Source organism: Erythrolamprus reginae, chromosome 2 (assembly GCF_031021105.1).
Source record: "Erythrolamprus reginae isolate rEryReg1 chromosome 2, rEryReg1.hap1, whole genome shotgun sequence".
Lineage (NCBI taxonomy): Eukaryota > Metazoa > Chordata > Lepidosauria > Squamata > Dipsadidae > Erythrolamprus > Erythrolamprus reginae.
The window spans coordinates 131,013,618-131,035,387 of NC_091951.1; the positions used below are offsets into that span (position 1 = coordinate 131,013,618).

Sequence of the window (21,770 nt, forward strand, 5' to 3'; positions counted from 1 at the left end):
CCTTAATTCCTGACAACAAGCGTTCCATTATGCTTTGAAAAATCCCAGGGGCTATGCTTACCCCAAATTGCAATCTGGTACATTTAAACACCCCCCTGTGAGTGACAATAGTCTGCGCGAGTGCGGTTGGCTCATCGACAGGGAGCTGTTGATAAGCTTGCGCCAAATCGATCTTGGCGAACACTTTCCCTTCCCCCAGGGAGTGAAGAAGTTGTTGCACCAATGGGGTAAGGGTGATATTGGAGGGCCTTATTAAGCGTTGACTTATAGTCAGCGCAAACCCTCAAAGAGCCATCAGGCTTTAAAGGCGTGACTATGGGTGTTTCCCAAGGCCCTTGATCCACGGGGACTAAAATGCCCTGGCCTATAAGCTTGTCAAGCTGTAGATCAAGCTTTGGAAGAAGCGGTAGGGGAACCCTACGGGGTTTGAGCCTGACAGGGGGGACCTTAGGGTCAATAGAAAAGGAGATAGGTGGCCCTTTGTAAGACCCCAAAGTGGAGCTAAAGACCTCAGGAAATTCCTGCAAGAAGTTGGGAATGTCATCAGATTTGACATTACAAATACCAGAGATTTCAATACCCAAAGGATCCATCCATGCCAATCCCAGAAGAGAGTGCCTAGCCCCTGCAACAACAATCAAAGGAAGGTTACATTTGACATTTTTGAACATAATTGGCACATTTACCTTTCCCAATACTGGTATTATTCCCCCTTGAAAATCCTTAATCACTAAAGTAGTATGCATAAGATCAGATTTTGAGAGACTAGGCATGTACAATTTTAGCTTTTCCCATGGCATAATGGTATACTTAGACCCAGTGTCCAGTTCCATGTTGCACGGCTTGTTGTTTAGGAGCAGCAAAATTATGATTTTGCTCCTGTTTTTTGTTGCCATGCTATTTATGGAAAAATGTGTTTTACCTCTTGCGTAGTCGCGATTGACAGTTGAGTAGTTTCTGCGGCCGGAAAACCGAGGAAGTCGGTTTTCGCGCAGTTGAGCTGTTTGGGTCTGGGATCGAGGAGGCCGCGGGGTGGAAAAAGAGTCTTCTGGCATGGGGGCTCTGCAGGCTTCGGCGATGTGGCCCCGGCGGTTGCAGCAGCGGCAGATGGCGTCCCGGAAAAGGCAGCGTTGGTGCGGATGGTTCCCTCGGCAGTCAGAGCAGGGGGCGACGGGGCGAGGGTATCTGGGTTGTGTCGACTGGTCCTGTTGCAGCAGGAAACAGCTGTCCTCGGAGAAGGCAGGTGGGCTGAGGTCGTCTGGGGCCTCGGCACGGGAAGCTTTGGAGTCGATCTGGGCGACGACTTCCTGCTTGTCATGTTTCTTCAACTCCTTGGCAGCAGCGTCGGCGACTTCTGCGGTTTGTGCCAGCTTGATTACTGCTTGGAGAGAAGGCTCGTCTTCTGTGAGGAGCTTGTTGTGGACCGTAGCATTTTTCATGCCGAAAATGAGGGCATTGGTGAGGCGAGCTTCTGGGTTGTCAAATTTACATTTTGACAGCACCGTACGAAGACGCGTAGCGTACTGGTTTATTGACTCGGATTCGAGCTGGCCCATTCTGGAAAACTGGTGCCGGAACACGACGGCTGACTTCGTGGGCTTGAAGTGGGCGGCGAGTTTGGTTTTCAGGACGTCCCAAGTGACGGAGTTGGACGGTAGCGGATCGGTTAGGGTCTGGGCGAGGTCGAATATCTCTGAGCCGCAGTAGTTCAGGAAGATTGCCCGCTTCCGTTTGGTGTCGGCGTCCCTCATCCCGGCAGCTTTGAGGAAGATCTCGAACTTGGCCATGTAGGCGTCCCAGGAGGTTTTCTCCGGATTGAAGAACTCAGGAGCCCGGCCGACTGTAAGGTTGTTCATGGTGAGAGCATGGTTCTTCCGTCCGACGTCGCCAGTGAAGAGTCCAGAGACAGGAGGCTAACAAGACGGTTCCTTTATTTCAGCTCTTTAAGACAAGTGACATTCAGCTGGAACGCGTCTTACTTTAACAGAGAACAAGCGCTCCTTTTATACTTTTGCGGCTCCCGCCAAAACAGAACTGTCAGCGTCTGAGCCAATCAGGCGCGACTTCTATTTTTACACAGCTTGCATAGAGACAGCATTTTTTTACATAGGAGCAACTATTTACATAGGATTCAACAGTTCTGATAAAATTTTAATATTGTGTTTTATCTGGTCTTACATTTAATCCGGTATTATCAGTGCTATTAAATAAGCAAATAAACATTTGTAATCAAACAGTTTAAATTGTAACATAAATTAAAGCCATATTGGCACAGTGGTTAGAATACAGTATTGCAGGCTAATTTGGCTGGCTGACGACTCAGAATTTCAGATGTTTGAGTCTCACTAGCTCAAGATTTACTCAAGTCTTCCATTCTTCTGAGGTTGGTAAAATGAGGACCCAGATTGTTAGGGGCAATATGCTGACTCAATTGTAAACTGACTCAGTTTACAGAGAGTTCTGTAAAGCACTCTTAAATGGTATATAAGTCTAAGTCAGAGGTCCTCAAAATTTTAAAACAGGTGGTCAATTCACGGTCCTTCAGAACTGTTGGGGGGGTTGGATTGGCTGGATGGGCATGGCTAGATGGTCATTTAACTGGGTGGATATGGTTAGGTCATGTGACTAGGTGGGCGTGGCCAATTTAACTATCCGTTTAAAAATGCATACAAATTTGTTTTGCTCCTGGGGTGTTTTGTTTGCTTTTGTTTTCATGTTGCTCTTTTGGTTGACTTTTTTTTTACTATATCATTTTTTCAGCTATTTAGGAGTCCAGTGGTCCACTTCAGTAAACTCAATTTTGTAGCAATTCTTCCCAGCCCCAAGGAGCTTGAGGAACTTCTCTCTGTCTCTCTTCTCTCTGTGTCTCTCTCTATCCCTTTCTCTCTCTCTTTCTGTCTCTGTTTTTCTCTCTCTTTCTTTCTCTGTCTATCTCTATTTCTCTATCTTCTGGACATGGGAGAAGTGAAAAATGGTCCATTTTCACCCATTTATTTTCCTCCTGTGGCATCTGCGAGCCCAATTTTTCACCTCTCCTGCTTCTAGACGGCAAAAATGGCCATTATTTTGGTCAATAATGGGCTGTTTCCTCCCGTTTTTCATCTGTTCCTCCTGCAGAACATCACTGCAGGCCAAAATTGTTGGTCTTACCTTTCAGTTCCAGCCCGCGGTGCTCCTGAAGGTAAGTCCTACACTCATCTGAAGGGTGGGCAGGGCAGCCTCATGGTCCTGCACAGGCCAGATTAATGGCTTCAGTCCATAGCTTGAGGACCCGTGATCTAACTGCTATTGCTATTGCTACTATTTTATGCAGCTAATGTTCTTGCTATTATCATCGTTTTGTTAAAACATGAGAGCATTGTACAATAAAATGGCCAAACCATTAGTTTATTCAGTTAAGCAGATTAAATATAATATACTATTTTCTATAAAATTGAGATTTTGTATTGTTCAAATTAAGTGTCTTCCAATAAGTATTCAAAATAAGATAGTATCATTATATTTAAACATTTTAACTTGCACAATTAATGATGGAATAAATATATGACTGAATATTTCTGTTAGTTGATAGAGAATCATAATCATGGTCACAATGAATTTTATTTGTAGACTTTTTTAATGTTTTAAGGAGGATCCTTATAGTAATTTCTTTTAGAAAATTTCAATATAGATTTGAAGATAGACACTCCCAAGATTTTTATTATATAAACTCGTCTCTGAAATTTCCATCCATTAAACCATGTCAAATAGACATGTACTTTAAATTCTGCTTTTAAGTGCAATGTGAATAATTTTGAGCACAAATTACTATGGGTATAACTAGAAAGCTATTGTTTGATTCCTTAGAAAATTTGGCAAATGCTTTGTTCTAATTTAAGGGTGTTAAAATGTAAAATATACAAGTTACAAGCACACCTGATATAGTAGAAACAAAGAGGGAATACTACGACGACGACGATGACTACAACTATGGCTACGACTCCTATTACTATTTTGCTTTTGGTTCTCCCCTCCCACAATCCCTTATCTATCAGTTTAGGAATGCTAATCTCCCCGTCCACTTAATATTCTCTTGTTCAGAATTTTTAATCACCTGATCCACATGGTTTGCTATTATCTAAAGCTGTGTTATATTTCTGCTGACTCTTTCCTGCAGATTATTCTTTGGTTTCAACCATCTCTGACATCATCCTAGATATTTTATCTGGCTATGGATTTTGGTTTTCTGAGTCTTTGCTTCCTCTGTTCCATATCTTTTTCATCCACCTCTCTCTCCTCTCTTTGATAGAATCTCTTATCAAACCTAAAAGAAATCCCCCTCCTTCTGTTAATCTGCCTTGGCTTCTTTTGCATTTCTTTCTTTTGAACCCAAAAGAGTGCCATCTTACGGAGTTGCTAGCCAGGTATCTGCAGATGCAATAAGAACCTAAAGATAAGGATGTTTTGCCCTTTATTTTGCCACAATGTAATCTCTAATGTGGAATTATATAGTATTTGATCAGTCTTTCTCCCATGCCTCTGGAAGGAGAGTCCAGCATGGGATTTAGCTCAAGTCTTATTGGTAGGGACTGAGTTTTAAATTAATATAATTAACATATTAAGTAGGTACCGCCCCCTTGCTGCCCCAGTACTTCAGTTTTAAAAAACTCAGTCTAGAATAGGGACTCTGAGTTTTTTTCCTCTGAGGGAACTTCAATAAAAAATGTATACTTTAAGGTTTTTACCTGTTTGTTCTGTATTAATGTTGTTGTTTTTGTTTTTTAACAGGTATTGCAAGGCTTGGGGTCTCTGCCCTCCGTGGGCAGCACCCCCATCATACTCTTCATGGGGCCTCTTCTCCCTGCGAGCATTGCCCTGAAGAGGAATGGCTGGGCTACAGGTCACTGTCCTCCGCGGTCAGACCTAGCCCCACACCCCAGATGAAAGGGTCCACCCCTCTCCATTAACGGGGGCAGCACGGCGCTGAAAACGACAGCCGCCGATCTGACAGCAGCGCCTATCAGCTGTTAGCCGGGAAGCTGAGCGGCGGCGTTTTAAACAGCTGCGGAAGTCTATACGGCCGGGAAAGGAGCCGAATAAGCGCTCGTAGGCGCAAACACCTTGCCTGCTGAGCAGGGCTCTCCATGCTGGCGCTCGCTGGAGAGGGTCGCACCCGCCATTTTCGTTCAAAAAAAGGGTGCGAAAAGAGGTGGCCATCGGCTTCGGCTCGCTGAAGAGAGTCGCGCCGCCATTTTTGGCTTGGGAAAAAGGCGCGAAAAGCCGTTACAATCGGCAAACAGTATGGGGAAGCTGGGCTGTGTGCCAGGAACCCTTGGAGCCGATTTGCCTAGCTACTGCCTCTGATTGGCTGTCGCCTGATCACGTGATGAGTGATCATCAGGCAGGGACAGCAGGAAAGCTGTGACAGCTTCCATAGCCACTGCTCGTGAGCGGAGACCACAGAGGTTGCTGTTAATCGTTTCCAGAGTTTAACAATAGTTGTTGTGAGTACGCTGCCCCTTTTCACCAGCTAAAGGATGGCTGATCAACTGAGTACTCATGGGGAGGAACAGCCCCAGCCAACTCCAGTGCCCAATAGAAATAAGGAGAAGGCTTCTGGCAAGGCCAAGTCAAAATCTTCCCAGTCTTCATCCTCCATTAAAGAAGCTGAGAGGAAGATTAAAGCCTTGGAACAAAGGCTAGAAGCGGCCTTCGCCCCCCATACTGCAGGGGTTCTGACCATACCCCCATTTCAGCCACTCCCTTCATCAAGGATATCATCATTGTCTCTGGGAGCCATGGGCACTGCAAGTGAGAGGGACTGGTCTCCTGACAGACAAGCTGTATCCACCTTCGCCTCTCACTAGGCCAGATAGGCCTGCTTCAATAGGCCATCCTACCTATGGGTTCCCTGCAGGGACACAGGTGTGTGCCCCAACAGCAACGTTCACGCCAACGGCTGCAGGGCTTAGATCCCAAGCCGATGCCTGGCAGGCCTTCCCTCCAGCCCTGCAGGACATTATTGCTAACGCTTATGCGCAGGGAATGGTGGTTGGATCCCAGCATACAACGCCTTCATCATCACACCTGTATCAGCCCAGGGATCTTTGGTCAGCACCACCGCCCCCTCCTGGGCTGGACTCACTTGTGGGAGAAACATGCTTTCTGGAAGGTGACAGTGAACAGGGGGACAATCAACTATCTGATGATGAGTATAATGTTCCAGAACAACTAGCTCCCACAGGATTGTTTAAACCAGCATTATTTAGGGTGCTTTTGCACAAGGTAAAGCAGGCCTTGGATGTGCCAGGTGCCACGGCTCCTCCTGAGGCGGGGGATGGAGTCAGAACTTCAGCTTCCCTATGTAAGGAGCCGCCCAAGGAGTCTGACAATGTACCTGCCATGGAAATATTCCTTGAGAATATAAAGCGCACATGGCAGCACCCAGCAGCGGCGCAGGGTCCCTCCAACTTGGAGCGCCGCTTCGACACATTCGACGATGAGATGGAGAACCTATTGCAGTTCCCTCCAGTGGACAAGCCGGTGGCCACACTGGTGTCCAATGCTGTGGTTCCTTCTGAGACTGCGGACAGCCTCAAGCCAGATGAGAGACGGGTTGAGACACTCCTGAGGAAGGCCCACCAGATGGCAGCATGGGCCCTGAGGGCTGCATCTACTGCATCCATCTTCAATAGGGCATCCCTTATGTGGATTCAGGAGGTACAGGCTAGGATGGGGCCTGAGGATTCTCGTCTAAAGCAGGATCTGAACAAGCTCCTGGCGGCGGCCGAATTCTCCGCAGATGCCACCTTGCATGCGGCGAAGTTTTCCGCAAGGGGCATGGCTTCCACTATTTCGTCTCGGCGCCTCCTTTGGCTCCGCCACTGGCAGGCGGATGCCAAGTCAAAATGGCGCCTGTCATCTGCGCCTTTCCAGGGCACGAAATTGTTCGGGGAGGTGTTGGAATCAGTCCTTGTGGAGGACAAGGACAAGAGGAAGATCCTCCCCAGATCCTCTCGACGTCAGGATCGCACTAACGCCCCGTATCGACGCCGGCAGCCCCTTCGATGGGACCCAGCATCCGGAACCACCCAGGCCTCCAGACCGTATTCACAAGGTCAATATGGTCAGTCCTATTCGTACCGGGGTGATAGGACCTACTTCCAGGGCCGGGGCAGAGGATACCAGCAGGCGAGACGCCCCTTTCGGGGTTCCAATCAACGAGGCTTCCGTGGAGCCAAGTGACTCCATAGGGCAGGTCCCTTTGGGGGGGAAACTCCAAAGGTTTTGTACCGCCTGGAGGACCACATCCTCCGACGCTTGGGTCTTGGACACAGTGACCCGGGGCCTACACCTGGAATTCCTTCATATTCCGCCTACCCATTTTGTGTCATGTCCAGTGCCCAAAGACGTTACCAAACGGACATTACTGGAACAAGAGATTGCACATCTCCTGGAGATCCAAGCCATCGAGAGGGTGCCAGCCCAGATGGAGGGCATGGGGTTCTACTCCAGGGTCTTCATAGTACCCAAGGCATCGGGAGGTTGCAGGCTCATTTTGAATCTGAAGCACCTAAACAGGTACGTGTTATACCGCAGATTCAAGATGGCCTCCCTTCGCACTATCCTGGCGTCAATCCGGCCTCGAGATCTCATGTCATATATCGACCTGAAGGAGGCGTATTTACACGTGCCCATTCATCCGGAGCACCGGAGATACCTCCGCTTTTATGTCCAGGGGAGGCACTACCAGTACCGGGCGATGCCTTTTGGCCTCTCTTCTGCACCGCGTACCTTCACCAAGCTCCTGGATTCGCTGATCGCCTCTTTACGGTCCCAGTCAATAAGACTGTTAGCTTACTTGGACGACATCCTCGTACTGTCCAGGGATCTGGCGACCGCGCGGCAGGATCTACGGGACACGATAGCGCTGTTGCAGGAACATGGCTTTACGATAAACGGGGCAAAAAGTCATTTTTCGCCCACCACCACTATCACCCATCTCGGCACTGTTATAAACACCATCGCCATGAGGGTTTACCTATCTCTGGAGAGACAGCGCAACGTTCAGGATTTAGTCACCAAATTACAACATCAGAGGATGGTACCGCTGGCCTTTTTATCCAAGGTCCTGGGGACACTAGTGTCATGCGTGGACATCGTTCCCTGGGCACGGTATCATTTCCGCACGCTACAATGGACATTGCTTCCATACCAAAAGCGACGGGTGAGTCACACACACAGATTAATTGTGGTAGGAAGAGGCCTGCGAGACTCCCTAAAATGGTGGAAGTCCCGGGCAATACATCAAGGGTCCCCCTTTGGCCACCTACAACACATCATTTTGACTACGGATGCCAGCCTCCTGGGTTGGGGAGCCCATGTGGACCATCATGTAACTCAGGGGTTGTGGCTTCCTCAGGACTTAACTCCAGTGAATATCAACTTCCTGGAGCTGAAAGCCCTGCTAACCTTTACACCACTTCTCCAGGGAAAGCATGTGTTGGTTCGTACGGACAATGTTGCGACCGGGGTGCATCTCAACCACCAAGGGGGCACCAGATCTCTCAGGTTGATGGAGGAAACACAACTCCTCTTCGACTGGGCAGAGGTCCATCTTGCGTCTCTCCACGCAGAGCACATTGCGGGGGAGGCCAATACTCAAGCAAATTGGCTCAGTCGGCAAGCAGTGGATCCAGCGGAGTGGAGTCTGACCCCACAACTGTTCCAGCAAGTGACCAAAAGGTTTGGCAACCCGACGGTAGACTTATTCGCGACTCCGCACAATGCCCAGCTCCCGAGGTTTTATTCCAGATTCCCCACACCGGGAGCCGAGGGGACCAATGCCCTGTACCTTCCGTGGCCCAAGGAATTGCTATACGCCTTTCCACCAACACCACTTATTCCAAGGGTCATCGAGAAGATCCTAGTGGAACAGGCGGAGGTCATCCTGATAGCATCGCACTGGCCGCGGCGGGCTTGGTTCGCAGACCTGATGGGGCTCTCAATTGTCCAGCCCTGGAGGATCCCAGACGACCAAATCACCCTCACTCAGGGAGCGATATTCCATCCGGAGCCGCAGTGGTTCCACCTGACCGCTTGGTGCTTGAGGGGGACAGATTGAGAACATGGAACATTCCTGAGAATGTCATCGCTACGATCCAGTCGGCCAGGAGGCCTTCAACGACTAGGATCTACCAGGCTACTTGGGCCGCATTCACCGCTTTTTGCAAGGTCAGACATCAGCGGCCGCAGGATGCTAGTTTAGTCTTGGTGTTGGAGTTTTTACAATCCGGTCTGGAGAAGGGATTGGCTCCCAACACCTTAAGAAGACAGGCAGCGGCTTTGGCAACGATTATTCGATCTGAGGATGGTGGGTCATTGTCCCACCATTCGTTGATTAAAGACTTTCTGAAAGGGGCTACCAATAGGCATCCTCCACCAATACGACGTTTCCCTACTTGGGATCTTACCGTGGTATTGCAAGCGCTCACAGCTCCTCCGTTTGAGCCGCTGAGAACTGTACCTTTGAGGATGTTATCCCTTAAAACAGCGTTCTTAGTGGCCATTACATCGGCACGGCGGGTGTCGGAGCTGTCGGCCTTGTCAGTAAGGCCTGACCTTTGTACATTTCAACCTAATAGGGTGATCCTCCGTTTGGACCCAACGTTCATACCTAAAGTCAACACCCACTTTCACCGGACACAGGAACTTCTCTTGCCGGATTTCTGCGTCCATGGATCACATCCGTTGGAACTTAAGTGGCATAAGGTGGACGTGTGCAGAGCTCTGAAACTCTATATCAGGCGCACGGCTCCTTTCCACAGGACTGAGGCCTTGTTTGTCTCCTTTGGCCAACATCGACTGGGTCTCAAAGTGTCCTCACAGACCATTAGTCAATGGTTGAAGCTTTGTATAGTAGAAGCGTACAAAGCAGGTTCCCAGACATTGCCTAGTGGAATCACGGCTCATTCGACTCGTAGTGCCGCTACTTCAGCGGCATGGGCCACACAGGCATCGATAGAGGACATCTGCAGGGCGGCCACGTGGGCCACCCCTACCACCTTTATACGGCATTATAAACTGGACACGTTTGCTTCGGCCGAGGCGGCCTTCGGGAGGAGAGTATTGCAACGAGTGTGTGACACTACAGGATCATGATTCAATGATATCCCTCCCTTGAACACTGGAACTTGGGTATATCCCATGCTGGACTCTCCTTCCAGAGGCATGGGAGAAGAACCGTTGAACTTACCTGAACAGTCTTCTCCATGTCCTGGAAGGAGAGTCCAAGCCCTCTCATTGAAACATGGACAGTTGTTGCATTTCAGTTAATGGTTGTGTTAGTTGTTTAATAAATTCTGTTTACCATTTGAATTCGTTTTTTAAAACTGAGGTACTGGGGCAGCAAGGGGGCGGTACCTACTTAATATGTTAATTATATTAATTTAAAACTCAGTCCCTACCAATAAGACTTGAGCTAAATCCCATGCTGGACTCTCCTTCCAGGACATGGAGAAGACCGTTCAGGTAAGTTCAACGGTTCTTTTCCAACAATGATTTGTGCTTCTCTTCTGTCCTATCACAGAAAAACCTAAAATTATCATTAAAAACATACATTTTTCATCAAAAATTAAAAAGGCAACATTGCTTGGTATCTTTGATATATATATCTAACAGTCAGGCAGCTACAGTAGGTGTTTTATGTGGCAAAATTTCTGTTTCTAGACAAATAACAATTAAAAAAAAATTACCCTGGAGTAACTCGTCATGTTTTTCTTGACTTCTTGGGCCTGATAATTCCCCTTCATTTTCTCTAGAAAAGTAAGCTAGATTTGTAAAGGAAAATCTCATACCACCAACTGTCTCACAGACAATCCATGAAACAATCCAACAAGTAGGAGAACCTGATAACCAACTGATGGATCAATCTCTAATGTAAACAAGACAGGCAGAGACCTTCCTCTAAAACATACTGGTGCTCAGGTAGCCTGTTAGGCCAGCCCAAGAATACCATAGAGCAACACAGCCAAAGATCATAGTTTATTTGCTTATACCCAATAGACAGAATGTTGCCAGACTCAATCTTTACTACTCAATTTTTATAATCAATTGACATACCTTGGAAGTTTTTAACGAGTGTTTATTCTGACTCCTTTTCTCCACCTCCCATCTAACTCTCAGATGGATTGCCTCTTGTCACTTCCCCTCTTCCTTGGAATGTAACCTCTGGGTAACTATTACTTCACTGTAGTCCATCATACCATTTGCCCTTCTTTAGCATCATCCCTCACATATCCATAGGGATTCAGTAGATCTCTACTTGTTCTGATTTCATGGCCCAACCTTATTACCAGAAAGTTATAGCACAGGTTCTCTTGCTATTCTGTTACCATAGCTCTTTCCCAGGTTTTTGCAGACTTTAAATTGGCAGATTTCCAATCAGATCAGATTTCCAATCAGATCTTATCTGCTAGAGCAGTGGTTCTCAACCTAGGGGTTGGGACCCCCTTGGGGGTCAAACGACTGTTTCACAGGGGTCGCCTAAGACCATGGGAAAAGACAAATTTCCCCTGGTGTTAGGAACTAAAGCTTCTATTCGGGTGCCTTGGAACATACTTTTAAAAATCCAACCAATCAGGCGCTTCCAGTGGGGGTGTCCCTTTGACCTTCCTGCCAATCAGCTTAAAGCTCTGTTGAGAGAATTGACACTAGACCTATTGTTGGGGGTCACCACAATATGAGGAATTGTATGAAGGGGTCGCAGCATTAGAAAGGTTGAGAACCACTGTGCTAGAGTAATGACAGTACCTTGAATGAGAAGGCTTTTTCCTAGTACCTTTCTCCAATGTGCTGCTTTGCTCCAATTCTGTGTCAAATAGAAGCTTCTAATTGAAATGGATTTTAGTCTTGAAACCAACTTTTTCACAGCCTGCATACATTAGAGTGCAGAAAAAGAAGAAGGACATATTGGACATAGGGGACTGTAGAACGGTTTCAGGAACTGGGTATGTCTAGTTTAAATGAAAAGAAGGACTAGGGGAGACATGATAGCAGTGTTCTGATATGTCAGGGGTTGCCACAAAGAAGAAGGAGTCAACCTATTCTCCAAAGCACCTGAGGGTAGAACAAGAAGCAATGGGTGTAAAGTAATCAAGGAGATAAGTAACTTAGAACTAAGAAAAAAATTCCTGACAGTTAGAACAATTAATCAATGGAACAGCTTGCCTCCAGAAGTTGTGATGATTCAACACTGGAAGTTTTTAAGATGTTGGATAACCATTTATCTAAAGTAGTGTAGGGTTTCCTGCCTAAGCAGGGGGTTGGACTAGAAAACCTCCAACTTTGTTGTTGTTGTTGTCATCGTCGTTATTATTATTGTTGTTCTATTGTTGTTGTTTTGTTGTTGTTATTATTATTATTATTATTACTATTACTATTATTATTATTATTATTGTTATTATTATTATTATTTTGCTTGTGTTAGTCCTGTTGTATGGGATGAGTTTGACCAGGTAACACCTGGTGAAGTGGACAAGGCCATGGGAGCTGGTAGCTCTGCCACCTGTTTGTTGGACAATGTCCCTGCTGGCTGGTCTCGGCCAGCAGGGAGGTGAAACGGAGCTGGGTTCAGGAGATTGTCAACACTTCCTTGAGGGAGGGCTACTTCCTGGCTCCCTACAAGAAGGCACTTGTACGCCCCCTCCTCAAGAAGCCTTCCCTGGACCCAGCTGTATTCAACAACTATCGTCCGGTCTCCAACCTTCACTTTATGGGGGAGGTTGTCGAGAAGATGGTGTTGCTCCAACTCCATCAGTCCTTGTATGGAGCCAATTATCTGGGCCCTCAACAGTCAGGATTCAGGCCCGGCTACAGCATGTAAACTGCTTTGGTTGTGCTGATGGATGATCTCTCGCAGGCCGGAATAGGGGTTTATCCTCTATCCTGGTGCTTCTTGGCCCTCTCAGGGGATTTCAATACTATTGACCATGGTATCCTTCAGCACCAGCTGGGGGGGATTGGGAGGCACTCTTTTACTACCTCTACTCCTACCTCTCTGGTCAGTCACAGTCAGTGTTAGCAGGGGTTCAGATGTTGATTTCTAGGTCCCTCCCTTGTGGGGTTCCTCAGGGGTCGGTCTTCTCTCCCCTGCTGTTTAATATCTACATGAAACTGCTGGGCGAGATCATCCGAGGGCACGGGGTGAGTTACTATCAATATGCTGATGATACTCAGCTATACATCTCTACCCCGTGTCCAGTCAGTGAAGCAGTGGAAGTGATGTGCCAGTGTCTGGAGACTGTTAGGGTCTGGATGGGTGTAACAGGCTCAAGCTCAACCCCAACAAGACAGAGTGGCTGTGTTTCTGCCTCCCAAGGACACTTCCATCTGTACATTCATTAGCCTGGGGGGGGGAGCTTTTGTCCCTGTCAGAGAGGGTCCACAACTTGGGCGTCCTCGATCCACAGCTGACCTTGGAACATCCCCTTTTGGCTGTGGCAAGGGGGGCGTTTGCACAGGTTGTAATCTTTGGGTTAGGGTTTGACAGTAAGGAGAGTTGTTTTAATTTGGGTGGGAGGTACATATTTTTGGTCAATTAATATTTAAATATTATTTCTTTAAGCTTCTAAAATGCCATCAGGCTAAAATGGTCAATAATTATGTATAAAAATAAATCATTTGTTGAAATTTGGATTTGATATGCTAGCAGATAGAAAAGTTTTAAATTATAGTGCACTTTGAAAATGGTCTCAATGGAGCCTCAGTCTTTGGTTGTCCTAGTTTGGTGTGTATTTGTGTGGTGTATTTGTGTGGGTTTGTATGGAAATGGAAATGCAATATTAGATTATATATAAACACTATAATTGGTTCATCTGTGAAATTCTTTGGAATTGCAAAAAAAGAAGAAGAGAGAGATAATAATCAAAGGCTGAATAATATTTTGATAATATTTTGTATTATCAAACTAAAGATCACCACAGAAAACATTTTTACAGTAGAAGTATATTTATAAATAGTTTGAATGTCAGAGATAGAATAGATGTCTGCTTTTTATCAGAGTTTGGAAAAAATAATTAATTGAAGCTGTGCTTCTAATAAAAATGAAATGTAGCCTATTGTGTTGATGAAGATTTCAGTGACAAATAATGAGAAAACATTTGGTTTTCTATACACTATTATTAAGATCTTTTTTTAAAAAAAACTTCAGTAAGGTTTACAATATCTTTCCTATTTATACACAAATTTTGGCCCCTAGCAACAATAAGCCACATATTCCTCATATTTTTAATACTCACAAATCAAGATTTTAATTCGCTTTAATGCCCTTTATTTTAATTAGAATGTTGTTAAATCTCTAGGCAATCTTATCCACCATTTTAGCCTCCTTTTAATTTGTCATCTAGAAAATTGTAACTCTTCATTAACTTTGGGAGATAGAGCATTAAAATTGTGATATATCATTCTGCATTTTATTAACAATCTACTTAATGAATTCAGTGCTTGAAGCAGATCATGGTGATAATGTATGCATTTACAATGTTTTTTTAAACAAGAATTTGGCAAGAAAGCTAATATGAGAGGACATATTTAATTGCATGCACGAGAGTACATGTACACAGACTCAAACATAGAATCAAAGTTTAAGATAAATGTGATTTTAAAATATGGAAATCAGGGTAAAAAAACAAAAAAAGTGTATTCATTTGGTTAAGCAGAGACACATTTTTTACTTTACCACAGTAATATCAACATTTCATTTCTAATATAATTCATTTAGGTGGCAAGTTAGAAACATTAAACTGATATGAGTAAAAGTTTAATAATTGTACTAATGCCATTCTGTTTATCAGCTTACTATTTTGGAATATTTGTTATTTTAATTTATGTTTATGTTTGGCCATTAGTTAAGACTTGTATATATTTTTGTCTTGTTCTCCTTTTCCAAAACAATAAGCAATTATGACGTCTGTGTCTCTGTCTTTGTGTTTGTGTACATATACATGAAGTACATATATGCACACAAACACATTAGAGCCTGAATAATAGTTGGGAAATTGTGATCGCATAAAAAATACTCTGAAAGAATTTTTTTTCATCTCTGATTTAATGTTTTGTCTTCCTTCTATTTTAAGGAAAGATTTCAAAATGCTTCAATCCAAGAATGGTTTTGCTTTTGCCCCAAGAGGAAATAGAAACTGTTACACATATAATTTTCCAATTCCCTTCTTTACAAGAGGTGGTGCACTGAATTAACAATTCCTTTTCTGACTCACATTCATGCAAGATCAGATGAAGAGATCAGTAACTTCATTTTAGCTGACAGCTCAGTAAATATCTCCAGAAGGGTTGCCAAATTTCTTGCAATCACTATTGCTGAGAGACGATTAAGAGTCTAGCAATCCTGTTAATTTGTTTTCCCAAAGCTAATAGATAATTCTTTTAAAAAAAAAATATTCTTCACTTATTCCTCAGGTTCATTTAATATATTCAATATCTTAATTTTCTCTTCTTTGCTTTGTCTGACTTAGTACTGTCAACCCTGAAGCTGACCTGACCAAGACCATTTTGAGGCTTCAGAGCTGAGAAATAGGGGGGGAATAGAGAGAGCTGCAGTTTTAGTCAAATCAAAATACTTTCCCCTAGGAACCAAGGACATTCCTATAGGTGGTCAGAAAGGAGGAGTGAATTTGCCAGGCAACCAGATGACACCTTGATTGGACCATGCATACATGTTTTTATGCAACTGAGGATAAGATAGCATGAAAAAAGTGCTAACTTGCTTATTCAAACAATTTTTATAATAATACCTGTTGTGGTCTAATCAAGTACAGAAGGAGGCTTCTTTCTGTCTTGACCAGCACTATATCCATTCCCCGTAAACTTCAGGAATTCATGCAAAGCATCATCTTGTTTATTTTGACTGCTAGTTTAATACTTAGAATAAGTTACACAAATAAATACAAGAATGTATTGACAGAGTAGTTGGGCTATTAATAAAAAAATAGAATAACTTAAAACTCAAAAAAGTCTAAGCATCTTCTATAATTGTTATTTTGGACTACCTATTGTTAAGAGGTCTTTAATCCTATTTTGATTGTAATGATCAATTTAATGATCCTGAGATAAACTTATTTAATTTCCAGCAGTTCACATTTCTTGCTTGGGCCAGCTCTTTCTGCTGTGTCAAATAATTGGTAGATAAAACATGCACTTATGTGAAAATTTTAAAAAAGAACACTCATGGCTGAACTATTTATTCTTGACCTTTATTTGGAGATAATGATAACTTTCTGGGGCTTCTTATCTAGATTATCAAGTCATTATAAAGTCACCTTTTGAAACTGAATACATTAAAAAATCAGAAGTATCACCCAATATGATTTTAGGAAGGATTAATTTTGCATCATAATTTGCAACATAAAAGTAAAGCAAGTCCTGCAATTTCCAGCAATTGAGAATACAAATTAACTCTTGGAAGAATAATATTTTTTAAAAAAAATGGGTAGGAAAATAGTCAAAGCAGAAATCAATGAAAAATATATTGAAATGAAAACCAAAACAGGAGGAAGAGGAGGAGGAGAAGGAGGAAGAGGAGGGGAAGAAGAGGAGAAGGAGGAGGAGAAGGAAGAGGTAGTAGTAGCAGTAGTAGTAATAATAGTAGTAAATCTATGTAGTCCATTAAAAAGTACATCAGAATCTTTTAAAAAATGAAGTCAGAAGATACTAAAACAGAAAGGTCTATGCAGACTTAAAAGAAGGGGTAGAGTCAGGAGATGGTATATGGAAATATAGGCATAGAAAACATTCAGGAATTATGTTAGACAGTTCCCAATTGTAACAGAAGAGAATTCCAACTCTTGGAATAGGAACTCTAATACATCAATATATAACCTTTAATTGTAATTAGCAATCTTTTTTCATAATAATAGTGAAAAGGAAGAATGATAACTGGGATAACTCTTCTATAATATAATAATAAAGACAAATACATTCAGAATTGTAAGATCACTATAAAATAGAAGGCATTTCGCAAATTTCTCCAACTAGCAACTGTTTATAGGCCAGGTTATTTCTTTAATTGCTTCTTTAGCTGAATAGCATGCTAATACGAGGTGTAAATAAGCATGTAAGTTAATTTTCAAAGTATGGATTTATTTATTATTGCTACAGGAATCTAATTAACTAATGGTCAAAGCTAAATTACATTAGATAATGATCAATTGAAAGGGGGATTTGAATCTTTGGTAGCAATAATCCAAATGGATGACCTTGAGCCTTTGAATCCAGCTCTTTTTCTATAGCTCCTAGTGTTTCAAATGTTTCTAACTATTGTAAATAAAATCAGAGATTCTTAAACTTTGTGATGAAATGATCCCCCCCAAAATTCATTGATTGGCTGCAATCTAGTTATGGATCATTCCCACTTTCAGTTCCCCAAAAAGTTCCAACCAGCCTCTGTATCCTCCAAGAACGATTTGGTTCCTTCTTTCAGAAAGTAGCCTTTGCAAATGGGAAAAAGAGAGTAAAGTTAAAATACCTTAATCCTGGCAGAATTTCCTTGGTAAATACATCGGAATGTTGCCCTGTGACCCAAGATTATTCACAGAAAATCTTACCTGTATCATTGAAGTTTGCTATTAGCAGGCAAAATAGGACTCGGTGTGATCCCTCTCAAATTTTCATTGTAAAGGGGAAAGATATTAATTTTAGAATGGCTAGATAATTAATAACCTATTTTCTCTTCCTCCAAATTGTCCTAAACATAACAGAAAACCAGATACTAATACCAAGACCGTGACAAGAAAGTATGATCCAATAAATTAATGGGGAAAATCTTAAATAACTTATATGTTTTCTATCTAAGAAACTATAGTTTCATGTTTGATAAGTGTCTTCACTGTGATTTGTTGACCTCTGTAGAAAAAAATAATTTTACATGAATAATTAATATGACATAATATATAAGACTAATGACTAGAGTTTCATATTTTATGTATGGACTGAATGCAATCATAGCAGGCAATTATTACAGGGGTGAAAATCAGAAGGTTCTGACAGGTTCTGGAGAACTGGTAGCAGAAATTTTGTATAGTTTGGAGAAATGGCAAATACCATCTCTGACTGGCCCTACAGTGGGGAGGGCATGGGGATTTTGCAGTATCCTTCCCCTGCCACGTCCACCAAGCCATGTCCAAAGAAACGGTAGGGAAAAGTTTTGAATTTCACCCTTGAACTACTGATATGCTTCCAGAATTTCAATGTATAACTTGTAACCTCATTTATTCCCCATGTTATTGCATCTAATCTTACCCGAACCCATAGCCTTAAACCTAGCTCAACTCAAAACTTCACATCCTTGATAATGAAGTACTTTTCTATATTCATAGTAAAGCATATTTTAACAGATTCGCTGTTTTCTAGAAAATATTACTTGGATCTACTTGGTTTATCCCTTCATTTTCTTATCTTTGCCCTTTTCACCCTAACAAAGTATTAAGTTATAGACCTGAAATAAATTTTTTTTTTTAAAGATTAACCCCTCTCTACCGAAGTTCAATATTAAAGCAGATTAAGCTTGTATTGTGGCTAGAAATAGTTCATTTCTATTTTGAAAACAAAATAACCAAGACAATTTGTTATTTCTTCTTCACCAACATTCTTTCCAGTCTACTTTTCACTTACTTTTCAATTATAATGTGTTTTGTTTTATTTATACATTCTGAAAATTTCTCAATTTAGACTAATTTTCCATAACAGAGCTATGGAAGTATTTTTTCTTGATTTTAAGTGTTATACCATCTATATGTCAAGGTTTAAAAGATTGTTGTTTAAAATTTTTATTTTATTTTATTAAATGTCATCATTATCTAATTGTCATGCTACCATAAATGTATGACTTCATGCAATATTAAACTGTGCAATAGCTGAAAAAATGAAGAAAGTAGTATTTTACACCTAAATGTTAAAAAAAATTATTAAACTATATGGCTACCCATCTGATTACTGAGCACTGAAAACTATAAAACTTAATATAATTATAAAAAGCAATTAAGGTTATTTATGACAACAAAACATTATATGAGACATTCAATTATAACTATGTGCCTGAGCACATATTCATATCTGTATAGTGACAAATCGGACTACTGAATTAATCTCAGAATGAATTAGTATACAGTATACTGTATAAATATTCTATAGCTTTAAATTTTAAAAAAATCAAAATCTTCACCACTAGTGCAGGTACACATCATTCATTTAATTTACAATCGTTTTAGATCAATTTTGAATCTCTCTCTTTGTATCTGTCTCTCTCCATCTCTGTGTCTCTGTCTATCTGTCTGTCTGTCTCTCTCTCTCTCTCCCTCTCTCTCTCGTTCTCTTTCACACACACACACACAAAATCAACATATATCTAAACTCAAATATTCTAACAGGATAGGGCAGATATCTCATATAATGGGCAAGTTCTCGGAGAGGGCGGCATACAAATCCAAGTAATAATAATAAGTTCAAACTACTTTCATGAAAAAAAAAGAAAGTTGGAGGAAGCGTTTAAAAATCCAAGAATTCTAGACACAAAGTAGTCTGAAACTTTTTTTAAAAGAAAAGGTTTGGTGTGTTTGTGTTGGGAAATGTTTTATTCAAATAACATTGTTCTTCAAGTAATGCTACAGATGTAATGTGACATGCATTGTTGTGAGATGGCGGCTACAACAAACAGTGGGACATCCAAATATGGATATCTACTTAACCATAAGGCTCTTTGAGTCCTTGGCAAATCAGTGTTTCAGAGTTTAAGCAAGCTTGCATTGCTTTTTGAAAAACTAAAACCATTCTGAGTTTCCTTGGAGAATATCCTGAGAAATTGTTTTAATGTTCATAGTTCCATAGAGTTGGAAGATTTTGGAAATAAAAAAAATGAAACCAATGATCTCATAAATGTATTGATAAAGCAATTAGATATGAATAATTATTATATGAACCAATGATCCAGATATATAGATTAAAAGGTATTTATAAAGCATCAAGTGCATTTATATAACTGTAAATTGGACTAAATTAAATCAGTGCTGAATGAATATTCTCTCACAAGACTGATAAGCCTATGGGATCCATTTTGTTTCAAGATATTACATGGCATGAGGTTAATTTGGGGCTAGAGAAAATCCTAGAAACAGCTGGTTTGATTCAATCTTACAAACGAATTAGATGACTTAAAAGAATTATAGGAAGCTCAATGCAAGTCTACAAATATTTACATATCCTGCATTATAGGTATGGCTGTATTAAATGCAAGGTTACAAATCTGAAGTATAGTTATTTGATTAATTGATATATTTAAAATTAAGTAAAATCAGAATTAATAAACATTTAAAGAAATGTAGAGAGAAACATACTATAAGCAAAATAAAAAATGCTACATCCTTCGTACATTTTAATGAAATTTGTGAAATGTTAAATATATTGGATAACAATTTATACATTCATGTAAATACATTCTCAGTCCTTGATTTAATTACAGACTTCTGGATCTCTGTGAAACAGTAGAACATAAAGACAAAAATAAATGGGATTTATCTTTTAATTTTTAAAAAAGTGAAATTAAGTATCAGATGGTGAAAACATTTCAGCAAAATGTAATTTAGTTAAGTAAGAAGTAAATTGGATGGAGGTTGGGTATGGGTGTGCTGTAAGATAATCATACTAATAATTTCAGAGTGCAACTAATCTAGAAACAATAAATGGGAAAATATTTCTACTATGTATGTAGAAATCTTGATGACATAATGCAAGATTATAATATTTAAAATACTTAAATATAATGGTATGATACTTGCATAATATTCATAATTATTAATACTTCTATACTAAAAAGGAAATACAAAAAGGCATTTCTGAATATGCAACATGTTCAAAATTTAGTATCACAATGGCACCTGAATTTTGTACAGTAATGTCAAATCACAAGTAAACACATTTGCCAAAAGGACATGCAAAGTAAATACAAGTTGGTAAAAGTCTAGAATATATAACATACCTTGTCTTGGAAATTCATCTGATTCTCTGTGAACTAGGTCAGTAACTCGATTTCCATAATGCATTCTTGTTTCATGATCATAAGCCTTCAGCGTCTCACTTGAACTATAGGACTTCTGAGTAGGTACTCTGCAGTCTTCACTGTCCAGTGAAGAACTTGTATAGCGACATTCCTTCCCACATCTACCTCTTGTCAAAGAACGGTGCCTTCTGTCTTTTACATCCATAATTCTGAGTCAAGGAGAAAATTAAATCTTTTCCCCCACTGATGTAAATGTGGCTGGTTACTTTACTACCTACAAAACATAGAAAAAGAACAATGCAATGATTCTTGTCTATGTCTTTCATAAATGGAGACTGTATATAACACATTGTATGTAACATTTTAAAAAGAATGTAACTAGAATTTTAATACATACATATATACATTGGTAAATAAACTTAAATAGAAACATAAAGAAAAATTAAATTATGTGCCTAATTATATTGTATTAAAATTATTTTTATTGATGCGTTTAAAAATAGATAAAAAAATAAACTACTGCAATAAGTTCATGTGTGAATGCCCAATGACAACAATTTAACAATTCTTTGACATTTATTCTCTGCAACAAAAAATAAAAATGATTACATTTCTTGTTAGATGTAGGTATATTTGAATACAGTATTAGATTCTCCTGTAAAATATTGAAAATAGAGTGAATTATATAAAAAAATTCTTAAGATTTAAGCTGAAAATACATTTGAAT

The 21,770-nt window shown here is 41.1% G+C and overlaps 1 protein-coding gene across 1 annotated transcript in view; it reads right to left on the reverse strand.

Moving 5' to 3' along the window:
- The window catches only part of TENM2 (teneurin transmembrane protein 2), a 1,054,259-nt gene extending 1,033,011 nt beyond the window's left edge, over positions 1 to 21,248 (reverse strand). The window contains exon 1 of the mRNA XM_070739470.1: positions 21,023 to 21,248. Coding sequence (XP_070595571.1) covers positions 21,023 to 21,248 — 226 coding nt within the window. The remainder of the gene's footprint in view (positions 1 to 21,022) is intronic.
- Between the last annotated feature and the right edge of the window lie 522 nt (positions 21,249 to 21,770).